Source organism: Brachyhypopomus gauderio, chromosome 12 (genome assembly GCF_052324685.1).
Source record: "Brachyhypopomus gauderio isolate BG-103 chromosome 12, BGAUD_0.2, whole genome shotgun sequence".
In the NCBI taxonomy this organism is placed as follows: Eukaryota; Metazoa; Chordata; class Actinopteri; order Gymnotiformes; family Hypopomidae; genus Brachyhypopomus; species Brachyhypopomus gauderio.
The window spans coordinates 8,285,637-8,299,265 of record NC_135222.1 but is presented as its reverse complement, the minus strand read 5'-3'; the positions used below and the strand labels follow the sequence as shown (position 1 = coordinate 8,299,265).

General features: G+C 39.6%; 1 protein-coding gene across 2 annotated transcripts; it reads right to left on the bottom strand.

The window, feature by feature from the left end:
* Window positions 1-865: 865 nt before the first annotated feature.
* Window positions 866-13,557, bottom strand: LOC143528909 (aminopeptidase N-like). 2 transcript variants are annotated; one of them, XM_077024843.1, is made up of 22 exons: window positions 13,315-13,557; window positions 12,565-12,612; window positions 11,928-12,231; window positions 9,785-9,927; window positions 7,404-7,543; window positions 7,066-7,192; window positions 6,069-6,223; window positions 5,866-5,979; window positions 5,599-5,742; window positions 5,452-5,517; window positions 5,282-5,347; window positions 4,994-5,169; window positions 4,698-4,774; window positions 4,302-4,432; window positions 3,995-4,050; window positions 3,496-3,643; window positions 3,242-3,333; window positions 2,997-3,107; window positions 2,706-2,873; window positions 1,898-2,038; window positions 1,733-1,808; window positions 866-1,247 (listed from the first exon to the last, which is right to left on the bottom strand). In XM_077024843.1, the coding sequence occupies exons 1-22, from the start codon at window positions 13,433-13,435 to the stop codon at window positions 1,095-1,097; spliced, it is 2,757 nt and encodes a 918-aa protein (XP_076880958.1). In that variant the 5' UTR covers window positions 13,436-13,557; the 3' UTR covers window positions 866-1,094. The 2 variants fall into 2 exon arrangements, with proteins under 2 accessions (XP_076880958.1, XP_076880957.1); XM_077024842.1 differs by lacking the exons at window positions 12,565-12,612; window positions 13,315-13,557 and having other exon boundaries at window positions 11,928-12,545.
* Between the last annotated feature and the right edge of the window lie 72 nt (window positions 13,558-13,629).

The following is a 13,629-nucleotide window of genomic DNA, read 5'->3' as shown; positions in this document are numbered from 1 at the left end:
GTTTGATGACTTAACATTCAATTGTGTACAAACAACCTGAATGTTAGAAACTTTACCTTTGTGTTTGATGACTTAACATTCAATTGTGTACAAACAACCTGACACCGACATTTAATTTTTGCTTCTGATTCATGAAATCCTGTTGGAATTGACACGTTGAAGGAAAATCCCCTGTGGAGTTAGACATCAGACGGCCAGTAGGGTCAACTCAGTCTCATGATGTAAACCTTATAATGCTGCTTGTTGGTCCCATCCCTCTCAGTGGGAATCCCCCTCTGAAATGTAAAAGGCCAATACCTACATTACCCTGGCCTGCAGAAAATGAACTACTGTTATTTTGTTTAACACAGTCAACGGTCTCCAAGTGATGTATTTAAATTGTTAGAATTCGTTTTTTAGCAACTTATTTTGTCAAAGCTGCCTGCGCTACCGAAAGAGTAACAGCTGCCTGCCTAGGGTGTGTATAAAGGTGCGAGGTATGCATGTGTAATTGGAAACATCCCATCTTGAAGGTGACAACTCAACAGCTGTTGCAAGACACAGCAAAGGCTCAAGGCTTCCTGTGTCGATCTGTGTGGTATGCCCTGTCTACTTCCTCTGGGGGTGTGACATTACAGCGGCAGAAAATAAAGAAAACATTTTTAGAAAATCATGAAAATTGTCCTTCAATGTCTGTCAAAAGCACAAAATGGAGACAATATTTTCAAGTGTTCAGTAGAAAATGTAGAGCACTGTTTAATAATATTCTTATATTGTCCTTTACGTAGAAACTGTAAAATGTAAAAATGTATAAAATATATATATATATATACTTATAGCACACAGCATTTTATAGCATTATAAAATCATTAATCTTAACAAAAAGGCAACTGCAGGGACTTTTATTTGACAAGGACAACAGCTGAAGGTCAACTCAGTGTGTCTGTCATTACTTCAGAAAGAGCGGGGGGGTTGAGTGGCAGGCTTCCTCTCTCGCTGCCGTTTACAGAGGTGTGGGTTAGGCAATCATAGCAATGAGCTGCCCCCTTCACCCCACACCTGAGGGAGCTTCTGAGGGGCGGGGTTTGTTTGGGGGCTGGTCGAGGATTGGCTACCTAGGCTGATTCCTCGATTAGCCATTTTTTAATTTGCTCTTTGTTTTCAGCCACCCATTCCATGTTAGCTTTTGTTCTCTTGATCAGCAGGTCCACCACTTGAACTGTAGACTCCAATCCAGCGGAGGAAGCTTCACTTCTGAACTGTTGCAGCTGTTGGCAAATGTGTGGAGAGACACTGAATTTAGCCGAGCATAACTGCATCAGTCTGTCAGTACTGAAGCAAATAAATACAGCAATTTTGTGACCTGAAACATCACTGAGAAGAAAACACCATGTTATTGTATATGAAAATGAGCAGGAATGGTGTAGCTGAGCCTCATGTTCTTTCTGTCAACAGATTTCAGGCTATCACATCATCCCACGGTCTAATGCTGACTTGTGATTATGCGTTTCCTGTTGGCCTGCATTTCCAAGCAACACCTCTCCTCTGCTGCCTGATATTTGGTGCTTTTCCTTTTGCCTATCTAAATGTTTGCTGAAGGCCAGTGTCTTTGTGTAGATAATAACAGCCAATGGGTTTCTGCCAAATCATAGTGGCTTAGTCGTTGAAGTTTGCTTTAATTAGATTTGTTCTGTCATTCGTTATCTAGAACTATGATAAATAATGACACATAAGTGTGGCCATTTTTACATACCTGCTTGAGCTCGGTTTCTGTGGAGAACTTCGAGGTTACAGCAGAAATAACTCTTCTAAATGAGAGGAAGTCATACCTGCAGCACACCATGTCCAGAGTTCTTAACAAACATCTTATGTAACATCAATCACAGATACAGAAAAAAAATGAGTGAATTTGACTTACTCAGTGAGTAAGTGATGCCAGTTGGCTTTGATGAAGCTCCAGACTAGGGTCTGTCCAACAACACTCTTGGCAGCATGGACCATGACGGAAAGAGCATCCTGCTTCCTAATCTTGTATGGATCTAAGGTGAACTGCAGGTACCTTGGGTGAAGGAACATTACTGGGTTTGCTTCACTTTCATAAAAACTAAAGGAATAGACCAAAATAAATGTTCCTTATTCATAAAAAATACAAATTGAAAGGTTATTGTTACGGTACAGCCCCTGACCCTCTCCTTTGGGCGTGTGTTTATGTCGTCTGCGTCTAGTCGTCTGCGTCTGTGTATCTTCGTGGGTGTGGTTGTGTCAGTGTTAATCAGTTTCACCTGTGGCTCGTCTCGTCATCACGCAGGGATTGTGGTCTGTCTATTTAGTGTACGTTCGCGCAGTGTCCCGTGCTCGTCTTTGTTTGAGTCAGTCCACGCGTTGCATGTTTATATGTTATTCATGCGCTGTCGCACTATTTGTAAAAAAAGGATTAAAAGTGTTGTTTGTGCACAACGTTGGACTCTGTGCCTCGTCCGTCGCCCAGCACGCAAACGTCACAGTTATATAATGAAGAAATGCTTATTCACTTGGATAACTCGTAGGCCTAAACTTTGCCTTTAGTACTACAATGGGTTTTGATGGCAGTTGTGGAAATAGTGGCTTTGCACTGGACTGTTTCTGACTGAATTCAACCAGATCTTAGAAAATGCCATTTTGGCATCTCATCCTCCAAATGTTGCCTACTGAAAGATGGCTGACCCCAGGTCAGTATGTGAACTCACCTCTCCAGAAGGTGGGTCTTTCTAGTACATGCCAAAGCAGACATCAGTTTTTTTGATTCTGCAGAAATGGTGGAGTTGTTATACATCTTCCAACCAAAGTCCCATTCTACATCATCTCCGGCACTGATAGCATGACAGTACACCGTTGACCTCAAGTTGGGGTGAATTCTGAGGACAAAATCCAGCCCGAAATGTTAGAAGGAACATAGCCGAAGTGACCATGACCTGAGATTACTTGGATTTCCTTAGACTGAGTTTGACCTAAACCAACAGAAAAAGACTCAAACGTACGGGTTTTTGCTCGGATTCTCCATCCACTTCTTGTACCACATGCTGGTGAGATTCATACATCCTTCCACCCCAGATTGGCATCCAAGTGAAATGGCATTAATCTGGTTGTATCTGTTAAGATGTGCAGAAATCAGGGAATAATCTAAGTATTCTTCTAGTACAATTAGATTGTAGTTATGTACCTAAAACAATCATAGAAATGTTAATATTTAAATATGCAGGTTTTAAAGAAATTTCATATTTACTGGTCAGTGTGTCTTGAGGGAATCTGGGTCCAGTCTGATGTGATTTTCTTGAAGTAATTAAACAGTGGCTGAACTTTTTGTCGCATGTAGTTCTACAATAATTATGCACAATAAGGTTAGAATTTAATGAACACGTGATCCTAATCACATTTTGGAAACAATCTGCTCTCTTGCAGAGTATATATAAAATGCATTTTTCTTTCATTGCAATTATACTTCTCAGTACAAATAAGGCCTTATCTCTAATTACTGACCTGCATTGCTCCATGGACTTCAGTCTGTTCAAGCATATATGAGAGATAATTCAGGTTCCTGATAGCCGAATCCCAAGGCACATACTCCATGTCCTTAGAGAGATACTTGGTAGTGCTTAGAGCCATGGTTTGTTTGATTATCTTTGCCCTATCACCAAAACAGATACAAATAATTTTACTCCAGCTGTAATTTTTCACAAAACATTTGATCATTTAGTGTTAAATTCTGTAATGTATGAAACCACAAGAAAAAGTCTGAATGTTATACATTACACAACCTCTATACTTAAACATAGCAGAGATAGATAGATAGATACTTTATTGATCCCAGAGGGAAATTCCTGAATTCCAGTAACAAGGTACATGACAAAAATTACAGCAGCAAAAAAGGTACATGACAAGTAAGTAATAAGGCAAACTGCCACAAATATACAATTAGGAGATTATGTTGTTTGCCCCATGTTGGCCAACATAGTTAAGGAGTCAGGAAATGTCTCACCTGGCCAAGCTAAATGCATCATCTATAATTTGCGCCCTGTTGATTATAGGTATGACCTGCATTTAAAGCAACAGAACCACTGTTAGTCACAGATTGCAAATTAAGTTTTTCCAAAATATCAAATATCTGAAAGCCCCTGATTAAATTTTTTAATTTTTGTTCCTAAATGTGTTTTCCAGACTAACATGACTAGCGGACAATGTGGGATGATTGAACAACCCGATTAAGTTTGACTAATAGTGGATGATAATGCAAATTTAATGACTGACTGGCACTGTATAATGATTATATGAGTTGAGATTCTGACCGTATGATCTACAGTTAACTGTGAAAGAAGACGCTGCCAGTTCTGGGCGTCGTAGTTAACTCTGTAGAAACCTGAGACATTCAGGTTAGCCAACACCCATCTGCTATTCGTTTTCATAGGCAAATGGGAATCTGTGGAGTTAGACATTTAAGAAACAAGTGCATAAATATACCACACACACACACACACACACACACACACACACAGAAACAGGACATTCAAGCACTTTGCTTGAATGACTGATTAAAGGATCTTTTCTAGGGTGAAAAATGTGGTTAACTGCAGTGTACTTAATAAAAGATTCACAACTGCAATGAAGTTTTCCAGAGAAAACTCAAAACTAATGATTTGTCAGTTCCAGTGTATGTGTGTATGATGTTATTTATTTAATTCTACCTGTTTTTTTAAGCAGCCAGTACTGACCCATGTCAGTACCATTTTTCATCCACTTAATAGGCACAAACCATTCATACCTGAAATTGAAAGGAAAGTTGTATTTAACCCTAGCTGTGACTTACAGATGTAGTCATGGTTTTCCCTTGGGCCTAAACCGAACCAGTTGGAAACATTTGTATGTTTTGCCTCATAATTTGTAGAAAACCTTTTTTTCAAATTATTTTGAAAAAATGAAAAAAAAAACTTATGGAAAAAGTGGACATTATTAGTTTTGGTGTGCAGTGTAATATACATACTGATAAACAGACGTGCTGTCCACCTCTGTATCTGGGTCCAACAAGAAATGCTTTTGGCTGATGGTTCCTGTTTGAGTGTCAATAGTGACCAATGGGAAACCCATTTGAAGTGTCCAGCGGTTCATGAACTCACTTATAGTGGCTGGAAGACTCACCTCTGGATTTAGGTCTACCACCTTAAGAAAGCAAAATATCAATTAGCTGTTGTTCTTAACAAAACATATTATATAAAAATTATAAAAAAAACAACTGTATTATACATTTATATTTTAACAACATGTAACTTACATCCTGAATTTTCCCCCATAGGTCAGTGTAGACTGTGTTGTCATACGCAAACTGATTCAAATAGGCCTGTGAAGATAGTGTCTTAAAATTATTCTCTCTAAAATTGTGCAATTAGTGATTTTTTTTTTATTGGCCACACATTTAACATAAATTGTTGCAGAAAACCCTACATGAAGTCCTTTGGCAAAGACAGGCTCAGATAAGACCTCTGAGAGCATTCTTAATACAGCAGCCCCCTGTAGTTAAAGAATACACAATAAATATCATAAACAGCAATACATATCCTTGTGTGCAGAGTTACAAAGTGAATGAAATACCTTCTTGTATGTGATAGTGTTAAACAACGCATTAATTTGTTCGGGTGTGTTGATCTCGTCTTCTAAGCAGGACAGTGGGTGAGAGGAACTCAGGCCGTCAGTGGCAAGTGCTGGCTGAATCTCATACAGTACCATCAGATCTTTCTAGAATGGAAATAGCACATAGGCATATCTGATGTTTAGGCAACATTTAATGTTTTAATGTATTATTACACCACTTTTTATGGATGAAAGGTCATATTGCTCATTGCTAGGATGATTCCTTACGATGCTCCAGGTGGGTTCAGCCTCATTGGCTCCAAGATATGAGACGTAGGTAGCAAAGCCTTCATTCAACCACAAGTCATTCCACCATTTCATGGTCACAAGGTTTCCAAACCACTAAGACAAAAAAAATCATCCATAGTTCATTTATGACATTTAGTAAGTGACTGTTAAAGTTGATTTAGTGCTAGGAGCTATTTTAATACCATGTGGGCGAGTTCGTGGGAAATGACAGTCACTACCACTTCTTTGTCTTTAGTGGAGGATATTTGGGGGTCATAGAGAAGAACTGATTCTCTATAAGTAACAAGACCCCAGTTTTCCATGGCCCCAGCACTGAAGTCAGGCAGGGCGACTTGGTCTGAAGGGGAAAGATCAACACTCAAACACTCAACCAAAGAGGACACCATACCCCCCCCCATGCAGGGCCAGTTTTAGCTATGGGCAATGTGGGTGATTGCCCAGGGCCCAATCTATTTGAGGGCGCACGATCACCGTAAAAAACAAATATATATATATATAATTTAAAAACTCAAAACAAAACTTGCTAGTTTAGGAAGAGGGTTAGGGTTAGACTTGTTGCTTCAACTTGAGACGTCACTTCAACTTGTTGCGGAGTGAGACACATACGGGTTGTGTGGCAAGGGGGACGGGGGGCAAGGTGAGGGGATAGACTGATCCCAGGCCACACAACACAAACTGCTTTAAAAGAAATTGTATTTCATTCTTAAAATTAACATAGACCCACTGTCACCCGCATACATTCATGTAATAATTGTGTTAGCTATGTGAAATAAATAAATAAATAAATAAAAAGAAAAAAGTCATAGGCTACTCTGGTTGATTGATGGGGGAGGGACTAGTCGAAAGATAAGATGGATCAAGGTAAAAGACCAAAGAAGCCATCAGGTGCACAGTTTAGAAAAAGAAGAAAAGAAGAAGAGGAAAAACGGGCAAAGGATTAAGGTATGCAGATTTCTGTGAGTGACTTTACGTTAGCCTATAGACATTAGGCGCTAAGCTATTTATTAGCCTCTTGCTAATAGGTTGTTAAGTAGTCACAGAGGGCTATATTTGGTTTTTAGTTTTACTGAATTAGAATTAGAACTGAGGCATCATAGGGGTGGTTCGCCCAGGGCGTAAATCTAGCCAGAACACCGGCTCTGCCCTCAGGTGTAACGTTCATTTGCTGTGGATTCATACCTGATTTATGTAGCGGATAGCTGATGTTGTAATAGTACTGAAAGAAATCAAGGACATGGCCAGTGATGTTCAGGCCGTAGTCTCCTTGCCCAGATTCAATAGCTTTTCTTCGAGCCCAGATTCTGATCTAAAAAGGGACATAAAATTATAGTTACATAAAACTACACATGTTCAATTTCTGAAAAAGTTTATACTTAAAAGCAAATGAAAACATCACAATGTGTAGAAGCAGCAGGAGTGGTAAGACCATTATAGAGCACTATGCCAAGTTAAATGAGTAAGACACAAACCGCAATATACCAATGAAAAGCACAGAAAGAGGATTTTGTCATTCTTACCAGAACCTTTTCCCGCTGGGGTGCCTTTATGAAAGCAAAGTTGCTGACAATGAAAGCCAGCAGATATGTTGACATCTTTTTAGTGGGTTCAAATTTGGTTTGTAAAACTCTTTGATGGTTCATAGTGATGATTTCTGTGCCTGACAGATACAAAGTGCATTGAAATATTTTATAGTTATACAGCAGAGTAGATATGAAATGAAATGTGCCATATTTTGTCAATTGTGATTTTTACACCCCAATCGAAATTTGTCCTCCGCTTTTAACCCATCTGTGCAGACAGAACACACACACTAGTGATTACTAGGGGGCTGTGGATCAAACGTACCCAGAGCGGTGGGCAGCCCTAGCCCAGCGCCCGGGGAGCAGTTGGGGTTAGGTGCCTTGCTCAAGGGCACCTCAGTCATGGCCTGTCTGGGAATCAAACCCACAACCCTCCGATCACAAGACCAGTTCCCTAACCGCCAGGCCATGACTGCCTCATCAAGAAGCTATTGACACCGACGTGATATTTACTTGCTTATGTGTCATGTCCAGGGGTGGAAAGTAATGAATTACATTTACTCATGTTACTGTAATTAAGTACTTTTTATGAGTCATTTGTAATTTTCTGAGTAGTTTTTGAAATATGTAATTTTTACTTTTACTCAAGTAAATTTTGACCTAAGTAGTTTTACTTTGGTACATTTGAACCCCCTCACGTTACTGAGTAAAAAAATATTGATGGTGAAAAATTAAATGCGGGCAGAAATTTAAATTTCTGAGTCCTGGAACTGAAAGTCAATTGCCTTGTCAGGCCTGGCTCGGCTCCCGCTCCTCCTAACAACACTAGAGGCACCTGAGTCGGTCCTAGATTCTCCAGGTGCAATCAGCAGTGGTCCGTTTTAGCTGTCTCTATGGCTTCTTAAGGAAGCATAGTGAAACGGATCACTGCTGAATCGTTTTGGCTTGCCTTCACGTCCTCAGCCCTTTCTCTGTGATCTCTGGTTGCTTTTCTTGTGTTTAGGTGTCTCGCCACCTTATGCTCTCTCTAGCTCTCTCTTATCTCTCTTGCTTTTCTACTACTTATTCGAGTAACTATCTCCTGCGCTGCTTACTAGCCTACCTCAAGTTTTCCTCCTGCTTTATCTCTTCCTATCCATTCTTCGTTTATTTTGGGAAGGGTTTTTGTTTCGTTTTCTCGCGTTGAGTTTTCTCCACGTCTTTTCTGTTGCATTTTTCTCCCGTGTGTTTGCGATCGAGTTAATTTTTTCGCATTGAGTTTTCTCCGCGTCACTTCTGTTGCATCTTTCTCCCATGTGTTTTGCGGTTGAGTTTATTCCGCATCTCGTGTGATTGGTTTTGCTGTGTGTGTGTGTGTGTGTGGACGCACGCACGCATACATTTTGCTCTTTGCGTTTTAGTAGACTTGGGTCTACTACTCTCTTGGTTTTGACCAGAGACTGTATATACGGTCTTTGGTTTTCACGCGGTGTTTACTTGTTGGTACACCCGACGTTACATGCATGCACTTTATGGTACAGGTTGTGATTGTCCTTGTGCTGTGAGGAAGTATGTTCCTGAGCCCAGCTTATCTTTTGCAAGTGTGGATGTGCACTTAAATACGCTGTGAAATCAATTAAAACAACTTGTGCTGAATTGATTCATGACATCCTTTTTTGCATTAAATAACTGAAAGTAACTAAAGTAACTTGTACTCAAGTTACATTTTAAATGAAGTAATTTTGTACTTGAGTAAATTTTGAGATGGGTAATTTTACTTTTACTCTGAGTAGAATTTAGGCAAAGTAAAGATACTTTTACTCAATTACAATGTTTCAGTACTCTTTCCACCTCTGGTCATGACAAGTTATGGAATCTTAAAAGGGACTTTAAAATATAATATGAGGGGCTGTACTTCACTTTTGTGAAGTATGTCAGGATGAAAGGAAAGTCTGTTGTAGTAGTTTAGTAACTTTAACTTTTCTGATATGTTGAATTCTCCCCTGCTATGGCTGTGTCTCCACAGCCCTGGACTACTATTACCACCCATCAAGGAATTTAGGACTGAATAGGAATGACATAGAGAACTCGTGTATATAAATACACACAAAGATGAAAATTATTTATAATTCCCATCTTTTCTTTGTTTATGTATTTCTCTAATTGTTGTTATGGTGAACAGTGTCAGTCAGAAGAGGACCGGTTCCGCCTGGAGTTTTGGTTCCTCTCAAGGTTTCTTCCTCATGCAAGGAGTTTTTTCTTGTCATTGTCACCTTTGGCATGCTCACTGGGGGCTTGGACTCGGACACTTGTAAAGCTGCTTTGTGACAACAACAGTTGTAAAATGTGCTATATAAATACATTTTGATTGATTGATTGAATGTTTTGTGTTAAGTTACCAATTTCCATGCCATTGGCAAGTGCAACAGTCCCAGGAGCGTGAAGGAGTGTCATGTGAAAAACAGCCTTCATCATTGGTTCATCAAAGCACGGGAAGGCTTTCCTGGCATCAGTGGGCTGCATCTGAGTCGTGGCAACAACCCTGCCGAAACGACAGCAGTAGACATTGTATCCAAAGGAGATATTAACTATATTATGGGGTTTTTCAACCCCAGTCCTTGAGGCCCACCAGACGGTTCCATATTTTTTTGCTCAAACCTAATGGCTATATTGGGAACTTGGACGGATCGAAGCTGTGTAACACTAGGAAGTGGGTTGAGAAACACTGCTGAACTACTGAAGCCATGCACCCTATATGCTTTATTATATTGATGGGGCCACTTGTCTCACATTTATAGCAAATTTAATCTAATCACCAGTCTGGGATGAGCACTCATTCAGACATTTTATTCTGTAGAATAATCTCAGATCAAAAACATAATGCAATAATAAGGTCATTCCAAAGTGCATCTTGTTGGCTTTCAGAAACACTAAACGAAAAAAAAAATACATTGTTGAAAAAAGTAAATGCTACTTTTATTGAGCAAGCACAGGGAAAAAAATTGAATCACTCAATTCTGAGAAAAAATATGGAATCACTCAAATTGGAGGTAGAAAATAAGGACACACCCAGTCAATTTCCTTTCCCTAAATGGACATCTGCCTCAGATTAGATCTGCTCGTTAGTCTGTAGTTAAAAACACCTGCAGTCATGACACCTTGGAGGGGTGCTGGATGAGGTGGAGTGGCAAGACCCCTGGCTCCAACAAGAGAAATGTCTCTTGAAACAAAAGAGAAGATTGGGAAACTTCTTGAAGAAGGTAGCTCTTCACGTATGGTTGTCAAAGATGTGGGCTGTTCACAGTCAGCTGTATCCAAGATATGGACCAAATACAAACATCATGGAATGGTTGTTAAAGCCAAGCGTACTGGTAGACCAAGAAAGACCTCAAAGCGTCAAGACAAAGAACTTCTATCTTCTATTTTGTCTTGAAAACCAACAAAGTACAACTAAACAGATGAAGCATAAATGGTGACTGAACTGTAAGAAATTGACTAAAGGAAATGGTTTTCTTTTAGCTTTCCTGTATTGAATTCCCATCATTGACAACTAAACAGAAAATAACAAGACTGCAATGGGCTAAGGAGAGGCAATCATGGGCTATGGGTGACTGGATGAAAGTGATTTTCAGTGAGGAGTCAAGAATCTGCATTGGACAAGGTGATTATGCTGAAACTTTTGGTACTGTTCCAGTGAGATTTATAAAGAAGACTTCCTGAAGAAAATGACCACATTTCCACAGTCCTTTATATGGGGCTGCATGTCTGGCAAAGGCACTGGGGAGATGACTGTGGTTAATTCTTCTATCAATGCACAAGTTTACATTAACCATTTGGACAATTTTAATCCTTTCAATTGAACAGATGTTTGGAGATGATGAAATAATTTTCCAATATGACTGCATTGTGCCATAGGGCAAAAACAGTGAAGGTATTCCTTGGAGAGACACATTCCATCGACGCACCATTTGCAGTCCATGACAGATCTCAACCCAATTGAGAAAAATGGTCCACAAGAAGGTTCCGACCTGCAAAGCTTATCTGGCAACTGCTATCAAAGAGTTGGCACCAAATTGATCAATACTGTTTGTCACTCAAGTCCATGTCTCAGACTGCAAGCCGTTATAAAAGCCAAAGGTGGCGCAACTAAATACTAGTGATATATTTTGAATGTTCTTTTGTTTATCTGTTTCATGATTCCATACTTTTTCTCAGAATTGAGTGATTCCATTTTTTTCCCCTGTGCTTGCTCAATAAAAGTAATATTTATTTTGTTTCCACAATTTTTTTTATTTTTTTATTTTTTAAGTGTTTCTGAAAGCCAACAAGTTGCACTTTGGAATAACCTTATTATTGCATTATGTTTTTGATTTGAGTTTGTTCAACAGAATCAAATGTCTGAGTGCTCATCCCAGACTGGTGATTCCATACTTTTTGCCAGGGGTTGTACATCAAAGCAATCTTGCAGAACAATGTTTCTACTCCATTTTCAGCAGAGCCAGCAAGAGAAAAATGTCCTACGTGTTTGTAACCTTGTCTTACCTTCTCACTCCATCCTCATAGTATTCACTTCTGTAGAATCCTCCAAGGTCGTCAGTCAGCTCCCCCTGGAACTCTGTGTAGAGCCAGTAGGTCTTTCCAACCTCCAGTTTCTTCCTGAGCTCTATCACCAAGTACTGGGTTTCTACTTGAAGCCAGGATTTCTTAATGGCTGGGGCCTCTGCCCCATCCATACCCTTCAGCATCGCATGGTGTCCGTCTGGTGTCAGTGTCAAGGTCAGTTTGTTGGAGTGGATAAGGATCCATCTTGATTCTTTCATACACACGAAGGCCACTCCAGAGTGTCCTGTAAAAATGTACAACCCTTTGACCATCTCAAGCCTAGGCCAAAGAGTCACATTGTAATACTGCGGTGACAAAGTTGCTGGTAGTCTGTAAGTTTTCCAAGGTTCCATCTCATCTGTGGGCTTTGCCACATTGAAGAAAATGATCAAAGCAATGACTATGACTGCTACAGCAATCCCAACGGCAATAATACGTTTCCTCATGACTGTGTTAGTGAAGGCTCAGAGTTTTTATGGTGTCTACAAGACACAAGGAAGAACACAAGTAAGGAAGTAATTGGGCTAAAAGTGGGTCATTTGTTTCATCTGAAACATATGAAATAAAAAAGATTTACCAACTAGTTCCACCACTTCCTGCTCACTGTAGATCAAATCATTCACTTCTGCAAAAAAAGAAAAAAAATCTTGACACGTCACCAGGTATCAAGCATAACTTACTCTGCGCACAGTACTGTGTTCCTTTGTGAGAAACTTGAATAGAATATAATTGAGTTTTTTAGGGGGTTACGCTCTAGGTTGAGTTCAGTCATTTCTTCAGTCTGTGACTTGTCACTGAAGGGATGATATATTATATGCCAAAACCTAAGTATTTCCCCTTTTTAATAGAGCTCATTTTCATGGGCAAATGTGCTATACTAGCGTGATCAAGATCAAATTACAGTATTTTCATGTGTAGTTGTGTTCCAGTGGTTTGACACTTCACATCCTCAGGATGCTTTGCACAGACAACACTTCTCAGCACTCTCCTCCTTTGTCACCACAAGACCAGGTCATATCCTGCAAGCAATTCTGTGGGTGTGTTGGCATGCCTTATTACCAAGTGGTCTATGGCAAGACATATTTTTATTAAAAACAATAAAAATATTTCCATGCTTACATGAAACATATTTTTCATCAGTACTTTTCCAAAATAGCCCACCATCGAAGTTTTGATATTCACAGACCACAGGCGGATCTACTTTAACCATTTTTTAAAAGATTGAATCCGAATCTTTGATCATGGATGCAAAAACGCACAGGAAAGTGATATTCAGTGCTAAGAAAGGTTCAGTGCTATGCTGGAAGTGCTGGATTGAGGGATAAACCGTGGTAGGAGGATCCATGGGCTTCCACGCGCTCTGAATGGCCTGACTCGTCCAAGTGGGTGTCACCGTATCCACAGCCATGAAACCTGATCACAGATACAAGATGAAAACAGAAACCCATGGAAACTATAGAAACTTTCTTCCTTCCGACTTCTTCAGGACTGCAACTTCGCTTGCCATATTGAAATCATATTTCCTTCAGTAACTTCATTTTCATCCATATTATATTATTATTATATTAAAGCAGGCTTTAATGTTTCATATCCTATTTAAAAAAGGGAACTTGGATTTTAGGTCTGTTGTAGTAGTCATCAA

Bases quoted from the DNA above. Each gene is read 5' to 3' on its own strand.
- LOC143528909 (XM_077024842.1), bottom strand. From the start codon at position 12,433: ATGAGGAAACGTATTATTGCCGTTGGGATTGCTGTAGCAGTCATAGTC. The intron at 9,928-11,927 runs GTAAGACAAGGT...TCGTTTCGGCAG, and splicing joins TATGAGGATGGAGTGAGAAG to GGTTGTTGCCACGACTCAGA. The intron at 2,039-2,705 runs GTGAGTTCACAT...CCTTCACCCAAG, and splicing joins AAGACCCACCTTCTGGAGAG to GTACCTGCAGTTCACCTTAG.